Source organism: Bubalus bubalis, chromosome 2 (assembly GCF_019923935.1).
Source record: "Bubalus bubalis isolate 160015118507 breed Murrah chromosome 2, NDDB_SH_1, whole genome shotgun sequence".
Classification (NCBI taxonomy): Eukaryota; Metazoa; Chordata; class Mammalia; order Artiodactyla; family Bovidae; genus Bubalus; species Bubalus bubalis.
This window is the reverse complement of record NC_059158.1, coordinates 25080265-25098857: the sequence shown is the minus strand read 5'-3', so window position 1 is coordinate 25098857 and position 18593 is coordinate 25080265. Positions and strand designations below refer to the sequence as shown.

Here is an 18593-nt window from a genome sequence, read left to right as displayed (position 1 = left end):
GACTGAAGCGGCCAAGCCTGCATGCACGGGCAGTAAGAGACAGGTTTCTTAGTATGTTGTTTTGTGGGACCAAGAAAGGAGCCGTGTGTCTGAACCATTTGCTGAGCCACGCGGGGCCCTGCTGGGCACATGTATGTGTGTGCACGCTATATGCACAGGCACCCAGACCCAGGCAGTAGTGCTGGGGCCCGGGGCATTGGGATGAGAGGGTTAACAGGGAAGGACTCAGTCTCTCTCCAGGCCATGATTTCCTCAGATTCCCTCAAGAGACCCAGGTGTCCGGGGTGCCCCCTCCCAGTTCTGGGTCTGGGGCCAGTTGCAGTTCTTGCTTGTCACGTGGTTTCCCGGCTTATCTGGGCCAGGGGAGGAGCAAGGCTCTGAGTCAAAACTCTGCTCCAAGCCCTGGGTTAACCAGAAAGGAGCAGGCGGGTCTGAACCCCTCGGGTCCTCCAGCCATGAGGCTCCTCTGGGGGCTGATCTGGGCATCTTGCTTCTTCGCCTTGTCTCTGCAGAAGCCCAGGTCCTGGAGGCAGGATGCGGAGAGCTTGAACAGGGCCAGGGCTGGCGAGGGGAGAGTGGGCTCAGAGGGTCCTGATTCGGGGGGAGGGCTGGAGGCTGGCTGTTGACTCGCACCTGTTCTTCCCAGGTTGCTCCTGTTTTCTCCTTCTGTGGTTCGCATAGGGGTCCCCCTGTCTGTGGCCGTGAAACTCCAGGATGCTCCTTCAGGACAGGTGGTGAGAGGATCCGTGTTCCTGAGGAACCCATCCCATGTTAATGAGCTCTGCTCCCCGAAGGTGGATTTCAGCCTCAGCTCAGACCGAGACTTCATACTCCTCAACATCCCGGTAAAGGCCTACTCCCTCCTGGTGCCGCCCAGCACCCCACCTCCTGTTCTCCTCTGTCTTCTTGGAAACATCTTTGTCTTCTCATCGCCCTGCTCCCTTCCTCCCCTCCCAGCCCTGTGTTCCTCTGTGTTTCAGTCTGTCTTTCCCCTTCTGCTCTGTCTCTCACCCACTCCCTCTCCCTCTCTTCCAGATCCCCCAGGAACAGGCCAGGGTCTGTCGCCTCCATCTCCTCCGCAGAGCCCCCGAGGTGCAGCTGATGGTGCAGTCCTCATGGCTAAGGGACTCTCTGTCCAAACAGACAGACATGCAGGGTGTCAACCTGTTGTTCTCCTCTCGCCGGGGGCACCTCTTTCTGCAGACGGACCAGCCCGTTTATAACCCTGGCCAGCGGGGTGAGTTGGCGCCAGGGCCTCCACCTTTCATGCCTTCCCAGCCACTTGAGTGAGATAACCCGAAGCCCCTCACAGGAAGGCTGCTTTGCAAACATTTGTTCTCCTTCCCTTCGCTTTCTGGGAGGGGGTCAGGAGTCCAGGGCCCACCCTCCCGTGGCTCCTGCTCACCTCCTCATCCTCCATTTCCAGTTCGCTACCGAGTCTTTGCTCTGGATCAGAAGATGCGCCCGGCCACTGACATCCTCACGGTCACGGTGGAGGTGAGCCCCCGACCTCTGACCTTCCTAAGGGGCCAGGGCTGCTGAACTGGCCTGTGGCTGTGACTGCTTCACTCGCATTGCAGAACTCTCAAGGCTTCCACGTGTAGAAAACGGAAGGGTTTGCTCCCTCCTCCATCTTTCAGGACAATTTTGTGATCCTAGACATATCAGAGTGAGCATCTCCTCCCTGGGACATACCAAAACCTCCCCCGAGCTGTCCACCTACAGCACATGGTCCGATACTGAGCTTCCTCAGCCCCTGGTTCACCCTCCAGTCTCCTCCTAGGGAGTTTGGTGACTGGCTGTCCGCAGACCTCTAACACTAGTGAGCTGAGCCTCTCCTTTGTCTATCCTGAGGCCAGCGATGTGAAAAATCTCAGCCCAATTCTCAGACAGCCTGGATTCCAATAGCAGCACCCAGTAAGGTGAAGAAATATGGTGAGAGCTAGAGATGGCAAGGACAAGTGCCCCTTTTCTGCAAGGAGGAAGGGGTGGAGCAGAGGTGGAGGGTGCAGGGCCAGGGAAGAGAGACATGGCTGCCACAACCCCGAGGGGAGGGAAATATTTTAAGTGTCCTTTTACAAGAGTCTGATCTGCCCTCCCTTTGCCCTGGGTCAGTTCTTCCCAACTTTGAGGTGAAGATCATTCCTGAAAACCCCTACATCCTGACAATGCCTGGCTTTCTTAGTGACATCCAAGTGATCATCCAGGCCAGGTAACTCCCCTCGCACATGGTCCCTCACACTGGGCCTGATCCCAGGACGCCCCATGCAGCGTGAGTGTGCTGTGGAACCCCACTTCCCTCCCTTGCCCCAGCCCTCAGCCCCTCGTCCGAAACTCTCCTTGGTGGCAGGTACATCTACGGGAAGCCAGTGCGCTTTGGGCTCCTGGGTGAGGACGGTGAAAAGACTTTCCTGCGGGGCCTGGAGAGTCAGACCAAGGTAGGAAGGAGGGTTGAGGTGCGTGAGGTGGGTGAGGAAAGTGAGGTGGTGTGAGGAGGTGAGGTGGGAGACTTGAGTCTCATTCTCTGTCCTATCTTCTTTGCCCCAGCTGGTGGATGGCCAGTGCCAAATTTCCCTGCAAAAGGCTGAGTTTCAGCGCGTGCTGGAGAAGCTTAATATTAGCACTGATGACCTCCCAGGGCTGCGCCTGTATGTTGCAGCAGCCGTTATTGAGTCTCCAGGTGAGTGGCTTCCCCTGATTATAACCCTGGACCCTCACCTCTGACCTCCGAGCTGACCCTCTGTCTCTGGCACCAACACCACCCTGCTTCCCTTCAACTGGGACACAAAGTCAGGAAAGATGCAGAAGATTCTCTCTCTACCACTGCATTTCTTGGCTTTTTCTGGGGAAGGGCGATCTTCCACCATCTCCATATTGTTTTTTTCACCCATCCATCCATCCATCAATCCAATCCTTATCTATCCATCCATCAACCAACCATCCACCTATCTATCCATTCATCCATTCACCCATCCTGCCATCCACCCACCATCCGCCTATCCAGCTATTCATTCACTCATACATTTATTATCCACCTATCAATCTGGCCATCCAGCCAGCCAAATATCTATCCACACACAAACATCTATGGATCCACCCATCCATCCATTTATTTGACAAACTATTTTTCCATCCACATATGTCTCTATCTAACCATCCATCCATCCATCCCTTCTCTGTTGACCTCAAAACACATAGAGATGAACAGACGGCAGTTTGTGCCCTGAAAAGTTCAGCCTTGGTGGAGGGAAACACTAGAGCACCCCTTCCCCGCCCCCAGCCCTCCTTTTCCTCTCTTCCCTGGTCTCTGTGTCCACCTCTCTCCACTCTGTATCTTGCAGGAGGAGAGATGGAGGAGGCAGAGCTCACATCCTGGCGTTTCGTGTCATCTCCCTTCTCCCTGGATCTAAGCAAAACCAAGCAGCAGCTTATACCTGGGGTCCCCTTCCTGCTGCAGGTTTCTTCTGGAAGGGGGAGGATAAGCAGTGGGCACTGGGGGTGGTGGGCAGGACGGGGCTGCGTCTCACTGACTGCACTCTTCCCTCTGCCCCTCCCTCATCTACCTAGGCCCTGGTCCGTGACATGTCAGGCTCCCCAGCCTCTGGCATTCCCGTCAAAGTGTCTGCCAAGTTGTTTTCTGGATCGACTTCTAAAAACCAGGACTTTGAACGGAACACAGATGGGAGCGGCCAAGTCATTGTCTCCACTGGTGTTCCTCGGACCATCTCAGAAGTGCAGCTCTCAGTAGGACCCCACCCTCATGGGAGTGGGGGGGCTAGGAGAGAAGGTTCCCAGGCTGGTAGGTAGAGGGGGGGAAGCTGGGTGCCTCTGCCCTGTCCATTGACCCTACGACCCCTGCCCTCTCTCCAGGTGTCTGCAGGCTCCCCCCACCCTGCGGTAGGCAGTCTCACTGTGAAAGCGCCCCTGTCCAGAAGCTCTGAGTTTCTGTCCATTGAGTGGCAGAATCCTCGACCTCTTAAAGTCAGAGAGACCCTTAACCTAAACCTGCGAGCCGTGGGCATCAGTGGGAGCTTCTCCTACTTCTACTACATGGTGCGCATGAGGGGCCACAGCGGGGGACGGGGTAGGAGGGTCTCAAGAGGAAGGAGCCCTCAGGGTGGGTGGCGGCCTCAGGGCATGGGATGGGCAGTGAGGAGCACTCTGCTGTCCTCCAGATCGTGTCCCGGGGCCAGATCGTGTCTGTACATCGAGAGCCCAGGAGCCACCTGACCTCCATCTCCGTGTTTGTGGACCATCACCTGGTGCCCTCCTTCCACCTCGTGGCCTTCTACTATCACGGGGGCGTCCCGATGGCCAACTCCCTGTGAGTGGACGTCCAGGCTGGAGGCTGTGAGGGGAAGGTAACTGGCATCGGAAGAGATGGGGTGTGTGCGTGTGCTGGGAGGATTAAGAGAGAAGACTGCATGACTGCAAACGGGGTGACCTAGTTCGGGGTGCACTGAGGATGCACAAGGCTGAACGAGTTCTCCCCACCCCGACTGCCCCCCACCTGCCACCTCTGCCAGCTGGAGCTGAACGTGGACAGTTCCAAGGCGTATCGTCCTGGGGACACTGTGAAACTCAACCTGAAAACAGAGTCTCGAGCCCTGGTGGCCCTGGGAGCTGTGGACACGGCCCTGTATGCTGTGGGTGGCAAGTCCCACAAACCCCTCGACATGGTCAAGGTTGGTCAGGTCCTCTCTCTGATCCTCCTTTCCCTCCGAGGCTCATCCTCCTGCTGCCCGAACCCCAGGCCAGCCACTAGAACTCACTCAGCTGGACTACTGCCACTCCTCCCTCGAGCCTTGGCCCCGGTGGCCTCTGTTTCCGCTCTCTGTGTCTCTCTCGTACTTGTCTGGACCCTGCCCTCTCACCTACAGCTGAGTATGTGATTGTGGCCACAGCCACTCTTGTCTCTGCAGCATCTCTGCCTTTTCTGGCCAGGTCTTTGAAGCTATGAACAGCTATGACCTTGGCTGTGGTCCCGGTGGTGGAGACACTGCCCCTCAAGTGTTCAAGGCAGCTGGTCTGGCCTTTTCTGATGGAGACCATCGGACTGAAATCAGAAAGAGTGAGGACAGAGGAGGAAGGGGAGTGGGTGGCGGGAGGATAAGGAGGAAGGAGGGGCCTGAAGTGGAAAGACAGGAAGAGGAGGGGTGGGAAGGGCTGGGCTGGGAGGGGAGACTCAGAGGGGAGGGGGAGGCCCTGCACCCTCCTGCTGACTGCATCTTGCTCTCTACCAGGTCTGAGCTGTCCCAAGGAGTCAAAGTCTAGGAAAAAGAGAAATGTGAACTTCCAAAAGGCGATTCATGAGAAGGGTGAGTTGAGGGTGCCCATGTAATTCTCTAGGGCTTCCCTGGTGGCTCAGATGGTAAAGAATCTAACTGCAATGCACGAGACCTGGGTTTGATCCCTGGGTTGAAAAGATCCCCGGAAGAAGGGAATGTCTCTATTGGCTTCAGTATTCTTCCTGGAGAATTGCAGACAGAGAAGCCTGGTGGTCTACAATCTATGGGTCTCAGATTCCAACATGCCTTGAGTGACTAATGCATATGCAGTTCTCCACTTGAGCCCAAGGCTCGGGATGCAGGTCTGCCTGTTGGCTCCTCTGCTCCCAATTGAGCCTGTGCATGGTGTCAGGGCTAGTAATCAGACACCACAGTTCTGGGGTGAAAGGGAGGGCAGAGGGAGGTGCTCTGCTTTGACCACCCTCAAGTTCCTGGTCTCTTGGGGTGAGTCCTGGTACATCTAGAGGTCGGGCTGGGGATGAGGCGTGCCTCATGCTCACCCTCACTTGGGCCAGTACACTTCCCCCAGAGCCAAGGGCTGCTGCCAGGACAGGCTGATGCGGCTGCCCATGGCGCGCACCTGTGAGCAGTGGGCAGCCCGGGTGCAGCAGCCCGGCCTGCCGTGAGCCCTTCCTGTCCTGATGCCAGTTTGCTGAGAGCCTGCGCAAGAAGGCCTGGACCAGGGGCCAGGTGGCCCTGGCCTGAGGTGAGGGGCTGGGTGTCCGGGGCTCTGGCCGGGGCCCCTGGAGGGTCAGGACGGCCCCCTCCTCACCGCCCTCCATGGTGTCCTCCGGCAGCCATGGAGCTCCTGCAGGAGGAGGACCTGATCGAAGAATATGACATCCCCATGCGCAGCTTCTTCCCTGAGAACTGGCTTTGGAAAGTGGAATAAGTGGACCACTTCTCCCAGTGAGGGCACGCATGGGGCCTGGCCTTGTCTCTGGGCAGTGTCGGGTTCCTGCCCAGTGTGTGACACAGCTTCTCACCTTTCCCACCGCAGATTGCGACTGCTGCTCCCAGACTCTCTGACCACGTAGGAGATCCACGGTGTGAGCCTGTCCAAAAGCACAGGTGCGGTCACCCTGCCTGGGCCCCTGGCCTCCCTTTTCCATGCTCCCTGGTCTGAGGCTCCCTGCTTGGTCCTTAGCGCTTGGTACAGGAAGGAGGGGCAGAGACCTGGAGATGTCTGCATGCCGAGCATGGGGCCTGAAGCCAGAGAGCAGCGGCAGGCAGGGGATGGGTGGGAAGTGGGGGGACCAGGGGCGGGTCCTGCCCCTCACTGCTGGGCTCCCCTGGGTGTGATGCCCCCAGGCCTCTCATATGTGCCCTTGATCCATCAGGCTTGTGTGTGGCCACCCTGGCCCACCTCCGAGTGTTCCATGAATTCCACATGCACCTCTGCCTGCCAGTCTCTGTCCGCCGCTTTGAGCAGCTCGAGCTGCGGCCTGTCCTCTACAACTACCTGGATAGCGATCTGACCGTGAGGCCCCTTGGGGGCTGAGCGCACAGTGGTGTTGGGGGACTGGGGCAGGAGAGGGTGGAGAGCCTAACTGGGCTGGGACTCTGGCCCTCCCGGTCTTCCTGCCCCCAGGTGAGCGTCCACGTGTCCCCAGTGGAGGGGCTGTGCCTGGCCGGGGGTGGAGGGCTCGCCCAGCAGGTGCAGGTGCCCGCGGGCTCTGCCCAGCCCGTTGGCTTCTCTGTGGTCCCCATCGCAGCTGCTGCCGTGTCCCTGAAGGTGGTGGCTCGAGGATCCTTAGATTTCCCTGTGGGGGACGCAATATCTAAGATTCTACAAGTCGAGGTGAATGGAACACCCCTGAATCTAGGTCCCCAGCTCCCAGATTCATCCCCAGGCAGAGAGCTCTGGCCCTCTCCCTGCAAGAGGGCTGAGGCCACCCCCCAAACCCAATGCTTTGGTCCATTGCACTTTCCACAATCCTGGCCCCACTGTATCCCTGAAGTTCCAACTGCAAGTCCTGAGGAGTGTGAGCTGGGAGGGGCAGGCTGTAGCCTGTGTGATCTCTCACAGCTCCGTTTCCCCTCCACAGAGAGAAGGGGCCCTTCACAGGGAGGAGATGGTCTATGAACTCAACCCCCTTGGTGAGTGACCTCCACTCACAGACAGCAGTGTCCTGGGGGTGGGAGGGGACAGAGGGCGTGGGCAGCAGGACAGACCGCTGACTCCCCTCATCTTCCCAGACCCCCGAGGCCGGACCTTGGAAATTCCTGGCAACTCTGATCCTAATATTATCCCTGAAGGAGATTTCAAGAGTTTCGTTAGAGTCACAGGTGGGCGTGTCCTCCAGTCCCTTCCCGGGCGCCTCTCTTGGATTCTTGGAAAACCTGGGCACTTCTGTTTGATCCCAAGACTCCATGACCCTCCGACCCTGGCCCCCTGACCTGCTCTCTGACCCTCCGTCCTGTCCCTCCCCATAGCCTCAGATCCACTGGAAGCATTGGGCTCTGAGGGGCCTTGTCACCAGGAGGCCTGGCCTCCCTCCTGAGGCTTCCCCAAGGCTGCGCGGAGCAAACCATGACCCTGTTGGCTCCAACACTGGCTGCTTCCCGCTACCTGGACAAGATGGAGCAGTGGAGCATGCTGTCCCCTGAGACCAAGGACCGTGCCATGGATCTCATCCAGAAAGGTTCTGAGTGCAGCGGCAAGCAGGAGTCGGGGCCAGGGGAGGGCAATTAATGGAAGCTGGGCGGCCCGGGTGGTCAGAGCAGGGAAGAGAGATGCTCCCCATTCGCCAGTGGAAATGAGGAGCGTGGCCTGGCCACAGCAGTAGGGGGGTGGGTGTGACCTCAGCCGCCTTTCCTCTCCAAGGCTACACGCGGATCCAGGAGTTTCGAAAAAGAGATGGTTCCTATGGGGCTTGGTTACATCGGGACAGTAGCACCTGGTGAGTTTGGCGGAGTGTCCTGGGTGTATGGAAGGGGCCAGGGCTGGTGGGGGCAGAGCCAGCTACTATGGGAGGGTAAATAGCCAGGAGCCACCAGGAGTGGGGCCTCCCCCTTATCGGGACCAGTGGCTATCCCCAGCAATGCCTTCATCTCCTCTAGGCTCACGGCCTTTGTGCTGAAGATACTGAGTTTGGCCCAGGATCAGGTGGGCGGCTCTGCTGAAAAGCTGCAGGAGACGGCCACGTGGCTGCTGTCGCAGCAACGGGATGATGGCTCATTCCACGACCCCTGTCCTGTTATCCACAGGGAAATGCAGGTATGGGGCTGGGAGGCTGGGCCAAGGGCATAGGAAGGAAGAGTAGCCCTACCTCTCCTCACTCATGGTTGGTGCCTCCTTTTCTGCCCACTTCAACCAGGGAGGCTTAGTGGGAAGTGATGAGACTGTGGCGCTCACGGCCTTCGTGGTCATCGCTCTTCACCACGGGCTGGCGGTCCTCCCAGACAAGCATTCTGAGCACTTGAGGAGAGTGGTAAGGCAGCTATGTGTCTGCCCTTCGCTGATCCCTTTCCTCTCAGAAGCCCAGTCCACAGATCCTCCCCCAACTTTCTTCCAGGAAAATTCCTTCTCAAGAGCAAACACCTTCTTGGGGGTGAAAGCAACCTCTGGGCTCCTGGCCACCCATGCCTCCACCATCACGGCCTACGCCCTATCACTGACTGAGGCCCCTGAGGACCTGCGGAGAGCTGCCCACAACAACCTCATGGCCATGGCCAAGGACATCGGTGGTGAGGGTGTCCTGGCAGTGAACCTGAGGTTTGGGAGAGCTTGAGACCCTTGAGCATGTCCAAAGGGAGATACGGAATGAATGGAGGCCCTCGGAGGGAATCAGAGCATAAGCAGGGGTGATTGGGAAATCAGGAGAGATAAAGAGGGGGAGTCAAAGTGCCAGACGACTAAGATCCTCCCCTGTTCACCTGTGGGTCTCCTTTCACTCCAGATAAGCTGTACTGGGGCTCAGTCACCACTTCTCCAAGCAACATCCTGTCACCCACTCCGGCTCCACGTAGCCCAGCAGACCCCATTCCCCAGGCCCCAGCCATGTCGATTGAAACCACGGCCTATGGCCTGCTACACCTGCTGCTATGGGAGGGCAAGGCTGAGTTGGCCGACCAGGCTGCATCCTGGCTGACCCGCCAGGGCAGCTTCCAAGGGGGATTCCGCAGCACCCAGGTAGGGGCTGTCCTGGGGTTCTAGGGTGGCTGGTCCTGAGACCGAGTACCTGAGTCCTGGCCCATTTGCCCCAGGACACTGTTATGGCTCTGGACGCCCTGTCTGCATACTGGATTGCGTCCCACACCGCCGAGGAGAAGGGGCTCAACGTGACCCTGAGCTCCTTGGGCCGCAGTGGGCTCAAGTCCCACGTGTTGCAGCTGACCAACCACCAAGTCCACAGGCTGGAGGAGGAGCTGCAGGTGAACCGTGCCCTCACCTGGGTGACCGGGACACCTGGGCCTCCCTCGGCCAGGCCAGAAGCCAACCCCTCTTCCCCACCCCTGCTGAATCCCCACGGCCCCTCTTTCTGATAATTGTGGGAAGACTTACTGGCTCTGTGAGCTGTAGCAAGTCACCCAACCTCTGAGCTTCATTGATCTGATCTGAAAATGATACATGCAGAGTCACAGAGGGTTTAGGAGATGGTGGAGAGAGAATGTGGGTGAAGGTAGAAAGTGTTGAAAAGAGAGGTGGGGAGAGGAGGTGGAGTTATTTTGGTGGAGGAGATAAGTTGAAGCAACAGTGTGCCCTTCTGACATCTCTTTCCCTTTTGTGCTTGTGAAAGTTTTCCCTGGGAAGCAAGATTAACGTGGAGGTGAGAGGAAACAGCAAAGGAACCTTGAAGGTGAGAGCTGGTGGCACTGGGCAGGCAGGCCCATCAGGGTGAAGCTGGGGTGTTGAGTGGGAGACCTGCGGGCAGAGCTCATGGTCTGGGAAGGAGGAAGAGACCCCTGGGTTGTGGTTCCCTGTGCTCTCCCGGGTAGGTGCCCCTCACTCTGCTCTCCACTCTTTCTGGGCACCTGTCGTCCCCTTCAGCCCTCAGTGCTGATGCTCAAACACTTGGCCCCTCAAGCCAAGCGTCTCCCCTGAGCTCTGAGCCCCTGTGTCCCACAACATCTCAGACGTGGTTGAGCCCCAAACCCCTTCCTCCTCCTGTGTCTCCTTGTCTGACTGACAGTGTCCCTTCCATACAGGAGCCCAGCTGCCACCCCGAGGGCCATCTCAGTGCCCCCTGCTCCATCCTAAGCCTGTCCTCATGACCCTAGTAACTCCTCATCTGCTTTCACCCCAGCCATGCCCACCTCCCCAGCAGGACAGGTCCTTGCATCTATACACATCTCCTGGCCCTGAATGTCCTTCAGCTCCTTCTTGTCCCCCGTGACACACTCATTCTCCTCCTCCAAGCTTCTCCTGGCAGCCATTCCTGAACTTTTCACTGTAGCCTCTTCGGTGCATGTGTTCAGTGCCTGCCCCCATGCCAGGACCCTGCTCCGCTCTCTGTCTCACCCAACACCTCGGCTCCTTTGTATTTTTGGACTGGTCTGGGAGGTGGATGGGAATGGGCAGAGGGCCTTGAAGCTCTTAGCCCAGGAGCTAAGGGGTCCAGAGCCCTTCCATGAGGCTCTGGAGAGAGGTCTGTGGCCCCAAAGGTCCCATGTCCCCTTCCCACCCCTTGTTGAGCCAGGTCCTTCGCAGCTACAATGTCATGGACATGACAAACACGACCTGCCAGGGTCTTCAGATTGAAGTGACGGTCATGGGCCACGTCGAGTACACGAGTGAGTGTTGGGGTCACAGGCTGTGGGTCTCTGACGGGGTGGTGCCAGGGCTGAGCCACAGTGCTGTCCCCTCGCAGTGGAGGCGGAGGAGGACTACGAGGACTACGAGTATGAGGACTCTCCAGCCGGGGATGACCCCGAGGCCCACTCCCGGCCTGTGACACCTCTAAACCTGTTTGACAGGTGGAGGAACTACTGTAAGACGGAGGCTGCCAAGGCAGCCAACGAACTGGAATCCAGGGTGCATCCAGTGAACCAGGCAGGGGGACCCAGACAACAGGCACGTGTCTCCACAGGCAACACTGCGAAGGTGGGGCTATCAGGCATGGCCATTGTGGAAATCACCCTCCTGAGTGGATTCCACACCCTGCGGGCTGACATGGAGAAGGTGTGACCAGTCACCCAGAGGGGCCGCCTGTGCCCCCAGGAGCCCTGCCCCATCCCCGCAGCAGCCCCAGCTGCTGAGCCCTGTCACGGGCAGGCGGCCGGGGGCTTTCTCCTTGTGACTCCCGGCTCCTGTTCCCCACAGCTGACCTCCCTCTCCGACCATTACGTGAGCCACTTTGAGACTGAGGGTCCCCACGTCCTGCTGTGCTTCGACTCGGTGAGCAAGGAGGGTGACAGAGGGGCGCACAGCTGGCACTGGGTTTCCTGAGCTGGTGTTAGGAGGATTCCCAGGAGGCAGGTGTATCAGCAGCTACTGCTCTGGGAGAGAACTTGTGGAATGAGCAGGGAGACAGGACAGGAGAGGGTCAGAGCCTTGGCCACGGAGGTTCCCCGCTGCCTGCAGGGAGGCGGGGCTGAGCCCCTTCTGTGGCTTTGGGTCCCGTGCCAGTCAGCCGGGGAGGGCTTGAGAGAGCGCCTTTCATAAAGCTGAATGTATTCAACTTGAGGAACTGCTTCTTTTTCATTGACCTTCTCTTTCTTTTTTGATATAAATGTGTATTTTCTCTTTTTTGAAATGATGCTGATTTTAGATGAATTGTTGTTGTTGTTGTTTTTTCCCATGGCCACCTTTGACTAACACACAGTTATCAACCCTCTGATGGCCCTCAAAAAAGTTTTTTGAACATTTACTGTAACCTCTCAGAGAAAAATGTGAAAAAGGCGTGTTAATACTGTGATACCATTCGTCAGGCGTGTTAAGACTGAGATACAACTGGCCAGGTATTTGTGCGTCAGGGAGACCCTCCCTGCACAGTGTGTGCAGAGGGGACAAACCCTGTTGGCTTGAGAAGCCAGGCAGAGGAGTCTGGTTGAACACAGTGGAAAATGAGGAAGATGTCAAGTCAGGAAGCTCACCGTGCAGCTTAGGAAGGAAACTCACGTGGGATACCAGGCAGAACTGGACCAGTGTGGGCCTGAGGAGAAGGATCTGGGCCTAGACATGAGTGGTGGAGTCACAGAGGGCAAGCAGAGGGCTAGCACTTGCTGTTACCAAGCAGAAAAGGGAAGCCTTAGCTGTATCATTGAGGTTATTGAGAAGGTGAGTGGGTTTGGCGGGCAGGCAGACAGAATCGGGAGAGTTTAATACATCCTGTAAAAGTCCCAATACAAGAAAAAGGCTGAACATTTGGGAGAAGCTGCCCACCTGCAGAGTTTGGGGAATGATGAGACCACCCTGGGGAGCACAGAGAAAGGGAAGGGCCTGAGCTGGGGCCTGTGTCTCTGGGAGGGACAAAGCGGGAAGGTCAGAAATGACCAGGTCAGAATCAGGGGTGGTCTGGAAGCTAGCCCTGAGGGTAGGGGAGAGCTTCGTGAAGAACGTGTCCATGAAGTGAGCCTCTGTGAAGGTGCCAGGACAAGAGACTGGGGTGAGGTCACCATATGAGCCGTGAAGTCAGCAGAGACCTTGAGGAGCAGTTTTTAGAAATCCTGAGGTTGGAAGGTAAGAAAACATAAAGGACACTGAAGATAAGATCGACAGGAACCAAACAGGCCAAGCAAATCCATCACAGCGGTCTATGAAAGCTCAGGGCCCAGAGGTGGGTCCCTGACTTCCCTGCTCCCCATCTCCCCCCATGCCAGGTCCCCACCTCCCAGGAGTGCGTAGGCTTTGGAGCTGTGCAGGAGGTGCCTGTGGGGCTGGTACCGCCGGCCAGGGCCATCCTGTGTGACTACTACAACCCTGGTGAGGCGTTGGGGACTCGGGAAGGTTGGGGTAGCTGGCAGTGAGGGTGGCAAGGGAGTCCTGTGGATCCATCTCCGGAGAGGGAGACAGAGGGCAAGTTCCCTAACACCCCTCTGCTTTTCTCCAGAGCACAAAAGTTCTGTGTTTTATGGGGCACCATGTAAAAGCAAACTCTTCTCCATGTTGTGCTGGCAGCCTTCTGCCAGTGTGGTGGGCGTGAGACCCCTCACCATTGATCTCACAGCACCATGTTTACAGCGGGGAGGGCAGGGGGTTGTACGGGAGCAATAAAAGGAGACACCGAGGCACGTGACTGACCGAATCCTCCCCCCCACTCCTCCCCCATCACTGGGCACTGGCGCTCTCCCAGGCCCCGGCCTCCACCCCCTGGGGCTGCAGCCGCACCTGGAAAGGCTGGACCTTGAGGTTGACGCCGCAGTAGGGATCCGGCTGCAGCGACGGCAGGGCGCCCACGGGCGGCGGCAGCAGCGTGAAGGCCTGCAGCAGTCGCAGGAGCACCACGAAGAGCTCCAGGCGCGCCAGCGACTCGCCCAGGCACACGCGCGCCCCGCAGCCAAACGCCAGCGCGCTGGGGTTCACGCCTGGCTCCAGGAAGCGGTCTGCGGGCGGAAGGACCGATCTGGGCTCATGGGCCGCCATACGGGCCCCACTGCACCACCACCCACCACCGCGGGCACCCGCCCCGCCACGCACCCGGCCAGAACTCGTGCGGATGCTCCCAGACAGTCTCGTCCAGGTGGGCACCTTAGAGGTTGGGATAACGACCATGCCCTCAGGGATGTCGTAGCCAAAGATGCTGAGGGTTAGGGTTAAGTGAGAGGCCCACCGGACCCCGCTGGGGCCTTGGCCATTCATCCCTAGGCCTCCAGAGTCACCTGCTAGGCCGTGGAGCCGTGTGGCAAGGCCAGGGGCAGCACCTCTGCAATGGTGGCCTTTAGCAAGGGCAGCTGAGCACCGTCCTTTCATGTGACTCCAGGGTTTGAGGCTCTGGGGCCTAGCTCGCGATCCATCTCCTCCTGAAGGTATTGCTGAATCTGAGAAATGGAGCCCAAGTCCTGTCACTGCCCAGCCCTCAGCTGCCAGCCTCCATTGTGTGTGTCTGTGTGTGTGTGTGCGTGCGCGCATACACTAGTCACTCAGTCGTGTCCGACTCTCTGAGAGCCCATGGGCTGTAACCCTCCAGACTCTTCCGTCCATGGAATTCTCCAGGCAAGAGTACTAGAGTGGGTTGCCATTCCCTTCTTCAGGGCATCTTCCCGAGCCAGGGGTCGAACCTGACTCTCCCACATTGCAGGCAGATTCTTTACTGTCTTAGCCACTAGGGAAGCCCAGACTTTCACCATTCCCTGGACGAACTCACATGAAACTATGCGCCAAGTAGGAGAACCCAGGCAAACCCCACTGACCCACCCAGTCCTACCCCCCACAACACAGCCTGCATGGCATCAGTGAGCTAGGTTCCCGCCACCCTGGCCAGGCTGCCAGGAAGGATCCCTTTGCCTCCTCCAGGGCATGCCTTGGGGTGGTGAAGTAGGAACGCCACAGCCCAGGAGAGGGTGCTCGCCGTGGTTTCAGTGCCCCCGATGAAAAGGTCCACCACAGACATGTGCACGTGTCCTTCCAGGAGCTGTCCAGGGCCCTCTTCTACTCTTTGCCTCCCTACCCCCTGGAGCATGTAGTCCGTCATATCCCTCCACTGGCCAGCCACCATGCTCTCCTGGGGAAGGGAGGACGAGCTGGCCTGAGTGCCTGGCTTGGGGAGAGTGTTTAGAGGGTGCCATGGGTCCAGGACCACAGGGATGGCCCAGAAGCTGCCTGGCTCTGGGCAGTAGCGTCACCGCTGCCAACCGAGGAGGAGCCCGTTCCACGCACGGTTCCCACCTTGTGGCGTGTCAGCTGCTTCTCCACCATGTGGTCCCTGTTCTCTATGGCCTGCTTCAGCCTCCAGAGCCCAGGGTTGGGGAAGAACTGGGGCAGAGAGTAAGAAGGTGTAGCTGCTGGCAAGGAAGCCTGTTCCCCATCCCCACCCTTTCTCCCAGGACCAGGCGTGTCGGGGCTGTGCCTCCTCACCCTGAGAAAAGGAACCATGTCCAAAATCTGGATGGACCAGTGGTCCCAGGTCTTCATCAAGTCCTGAACATAGTCGTGAATGGCATATACTAAGGTGTCCTCCTGCCAGAAAAGGAGGACATCCTTTCAGTGCAGAACCAGGAGAAGATCAGGGAGGGGTTGCGGGGGGCCGGGGGGAGGGGGGCAGGCATATGGGAGGGCAAGAGAGCTTTGACCTTGTCTCCAAAAGTGAGGTAACAGATGATGCTGCAGAATTCCTTCTGGATGGTCACGGGGGCACCGGCCTGGACTCTCATGCGCTGAAGAGAAAGAGCATGAACTAAATAGGGACCTGGGACGTCCCTGGTGGTCCAGAGGCTAAATTCTCTGCTCCTAATGCAGGGGGCCCAGGTTCGATCCTTGGTGAGGGAACTAGATGCCACATGCTTCGGGTAATATAAGTGAAAAAAAAATAGAGGGCCTTCCAGGAGGGGTGAAGCTGACCTGGGCTAACTGTGGGAGTCCAGGCTCACCTCGCAGAACTCCTGGGTCAGCTGGTCCACCCAGGGCTCCATGGAGCTGCGGGTGCCCAGCAGCAAGGCTGAGCGGGTGAGTTTCTTGTGGGCCTTCCAGAGCAGAGAGTAGTCCCCCAGAGAGATGTCCTGGCAGCGCTGAGACACCAGCTTGTCTGCGAGTAGGGGTTGGGGGTGGGAGGGTCGACTTGACCAAGGCAGCCACAGGCCTGACCTCCCCTGCCTCCCAAAGCCCTGCTTCTCCCCTCAAGCAACCCCTTACAGGATGGTATCTGGGGTCTGCCGGCAAAGTCCACCCACTTCCTGATCATAGCCTCCTCAATGGTCCTCTTGGAGTTCAGCACCACCACCTCTGGCGGGGGGAGTGGTAGGAAAAGCAGGAAGTCAGCAGGAAAGCACACCCCCAACCCTCCTCACTGTTGTGGGCCAGGAAGGAGGCAGACCCTCACCTTGCAGCCCAAGGCGAAGCCTGTAGACAGGCCCGAGTTTCTGAGTCAGGCTCAGCAGATGGATGGGGAGGTTGGGCTGCAGCAGGTGCAGGAAGCCGGGGACCAGAGGTGGGAGGTGGAGGTTTCTGAGCTTCCACCGGCCCCACAGCAGGTGAGCGCCGGCTAGCAGGGTGAGCAGCAGCAGCAGCCCTGCGAGGACCATGGCTGGAGACCCAGGCAGAGGCCCCGGCCCCACCACTTATAGCTCTCCACACCTCCAGCCACCTGGCTCCTTGGGCTGTTCTGAAGCCTCACTTGACTCCTTCCCTCAGGTCCTTGCCCACTGTCCCGCCCACAAAACAGTACATTCCTGGAATGGCATCCATCCTCTTGGCCTTGGAAAATCCAATATCAAAGAGCAGGCCTTTTCCCATTCATCTATCAAGAAGAAAGGAAAGGAAACACAACCCTGACCTTCTTCAACAGCCAGAATCAGCTTTCTGTCAACCATTGAGGAAAACGTGTCCATGAGCGCTCTCCCACCTCCACCCCACCCCCACCCCACCACCACCACCACCTTGGACCAGCTTCCTGCCACGGGCTTTGTCTCAGAGAAAAGAATGACAACCCACGCCTAATATGCGCTCCCAGATGGCCTTTGAAGCAGGAAATGAGATGAGAATGATGTGTGTGTTTTTCTTTTAACTTACAGATAGGGAAACCACATATCCCGGTTTGCATGTGTTATCCCAGTTTATACCTATAGTCCAAGTGTCATCAGTAATAATGCCTCTTTTTATTCTCAAAACTTGAAGAATTAAATGTTTCCCCAGTTTGGAGCTCTTACCCTCTACCTGACGTTCTTTGGTTGCAATGAAGAGACCCACTTGAGCTAGTTTGAGCCAAAAGTAAGAATTGTTCTACAAATAGAGGGATATCTCACAGAATCCAGAGCAGGCAAGTAGAAGGGACCTTCTGGCCTTGGAAAGCCGGGGATTGTGAACTAAAGAGCCCTAGAGACATGGCTGCTTCCTCACTCTTCGTTCCTCCTCTTTCATTTGTTTATTAATCTTGGCTGCACTGGGCCTGTATTGCCACGCCTGGGCTTTCTCTAATTGCGGCGAGCAGAGGGTACTCTCTAGTTGTGATACTCGGGCTCATCATTGCAGTGGCTTCTCTAGTTGTGAAGTCCAGGCTCTAGGCATGTGGGCTTCAGTAGTTGAGGCTCGTGGACTCTAGAACTCGGGCTCAGTCGTGGGGGCCCACAGGCCTGGTTGCTTCACAGCATGTGATCTTCCCAGACCAGGGATCCAACCCACTTTTTTCATTGGCAGGTGGATTCTTAACCACTGGACCACCAGGGAAGTCCCTTCCATCCTCTCTGTCTGCAGTCAAGCTGCTTGTGCTCCCAGGTGCAGGCGGCACAGAACTGCTTTCAAGGTCAGACTCCACAGAATACGGGTCTAGCCCCAGGACAAAAGGGCTTTAATGGCGTGATCAAACATGCCCCCATCGACTCCAAAGTCCTCAGGAAGGAACTTGATAGCCACAGCTGGGATCAGGGGCCCAGCCCTCTTCAGGGAGCTGTTGCAATGAGGGGTGGGGTCCCAGTGGACTAAGTAGGGCTATCAGGGGCCACTGTTGCAGGTGAGGGGGCAGTTGAAGGACTTACAGGAGAGGTCATGCTAAAGATGGGTGGCAGGACTCGGTGGGAGGCTGGGGCACCTAGGAGGTGGGGTGAGGGCTTAGAGCTGACCTGAGCCCACACATCCCCCAATATCCCACCCTTTCTCTGCCAGCTGACCTCAGAGCTTTAATCAGAGCAAGACTCTGCCACCAGAGAGCCTGGGTTGAGATCCCAGCTGTGGTGCCAACTAGCCTAAAGAGTTCACCGTTGGGTCCTGATGGGAGAGGTTCAGCTCAGCCTGGACCCAGGCCCAGGACTGGAAGGGAGAAAACATAGCATTTCTGGGATTGGGCAGCTCCTTCCTCATAGTTGACCTCAGGCCTTAGATCGTGTCTTGCCACAACTATAGCTGAAAATTTGACTCTCGTACGTGGCTTTATGCCACCACCATGCTGACCGGATTTCAGGAGAGATCTGATGGGCAAAGACCATGGAGACAATAGCCCTAAGAAGCCTCTGAAACACTGAGGAAGGTCAGAACGCTTCTGTAAAAAAAAAATATTAACTTATTTGATTACACATGATCTTAGTTGCAGCATTGGGAATCTTAGATCTGCAGTTGCAGCATGCAGGATTTTTTTTTTTTTTTTTTCAGTTGAGACTCTTATTTGTGGCATGTAGGAATTAGTTCCCTGACCAGGGATCAAACCTGGACCCCTTGGTAGCGCAAAGTCATAGCCACTGGGCCACCAGGGAATTCCCAGGTCAGAACTACTCAAA

The 18593-nt window shown here is 57.4% G+C and overlaps 1 protein-coding gene across 1 annotated transcript; it reads left to right on the top strand.

Moving 5' to 3' along the window:
* Positions 1-361: 361 nt before the first annotated feature.
* Positions 362-17032, top strand: LOC112577762 (complement C4-A-like). The gene is given in 40 exon segments (XM_044928800.1): positions 362-520; positions 647-845; positions 1036-1237; positions 1427-1497; positions 1581-1669; positions 1855-1917; positions 1919-1935; positions 2116-2212; positions 2351-2438; positions 2548-2680; positions 3342-3457; positions 3568-3744; positions 3871-4053; positions 4176-4361; positions 4527-4685; positions 4945-5071; positions 5244-5318; positions 5772-5905; positions 5907-5994; positions 6086-6197; positions 6289-6359; positions 6629-6768; positions 6880-7089; positions 7337-7388; positions 7488-7577; positions 7725-7757; positions 7760-7933; positions 8116-8191; positions 8352-8508; positions 8609-8722; positions 8807-8978; positions 9191-9423; positions 9498-9665; positions 10031-10090; positions 10931-11024; positions 11102-11412; positions 11554-11628; positions 13053-13155; positions 13526-13912; positions 16519-17032. Coding segments are annotated over 40 exon segments (5283 nt in total). The 5' UTR covers positions 362-455; the 3' UTR covers positions 16701-17032.
* Positions 17033-18593: the final 1561 nt, after the last annotated feature.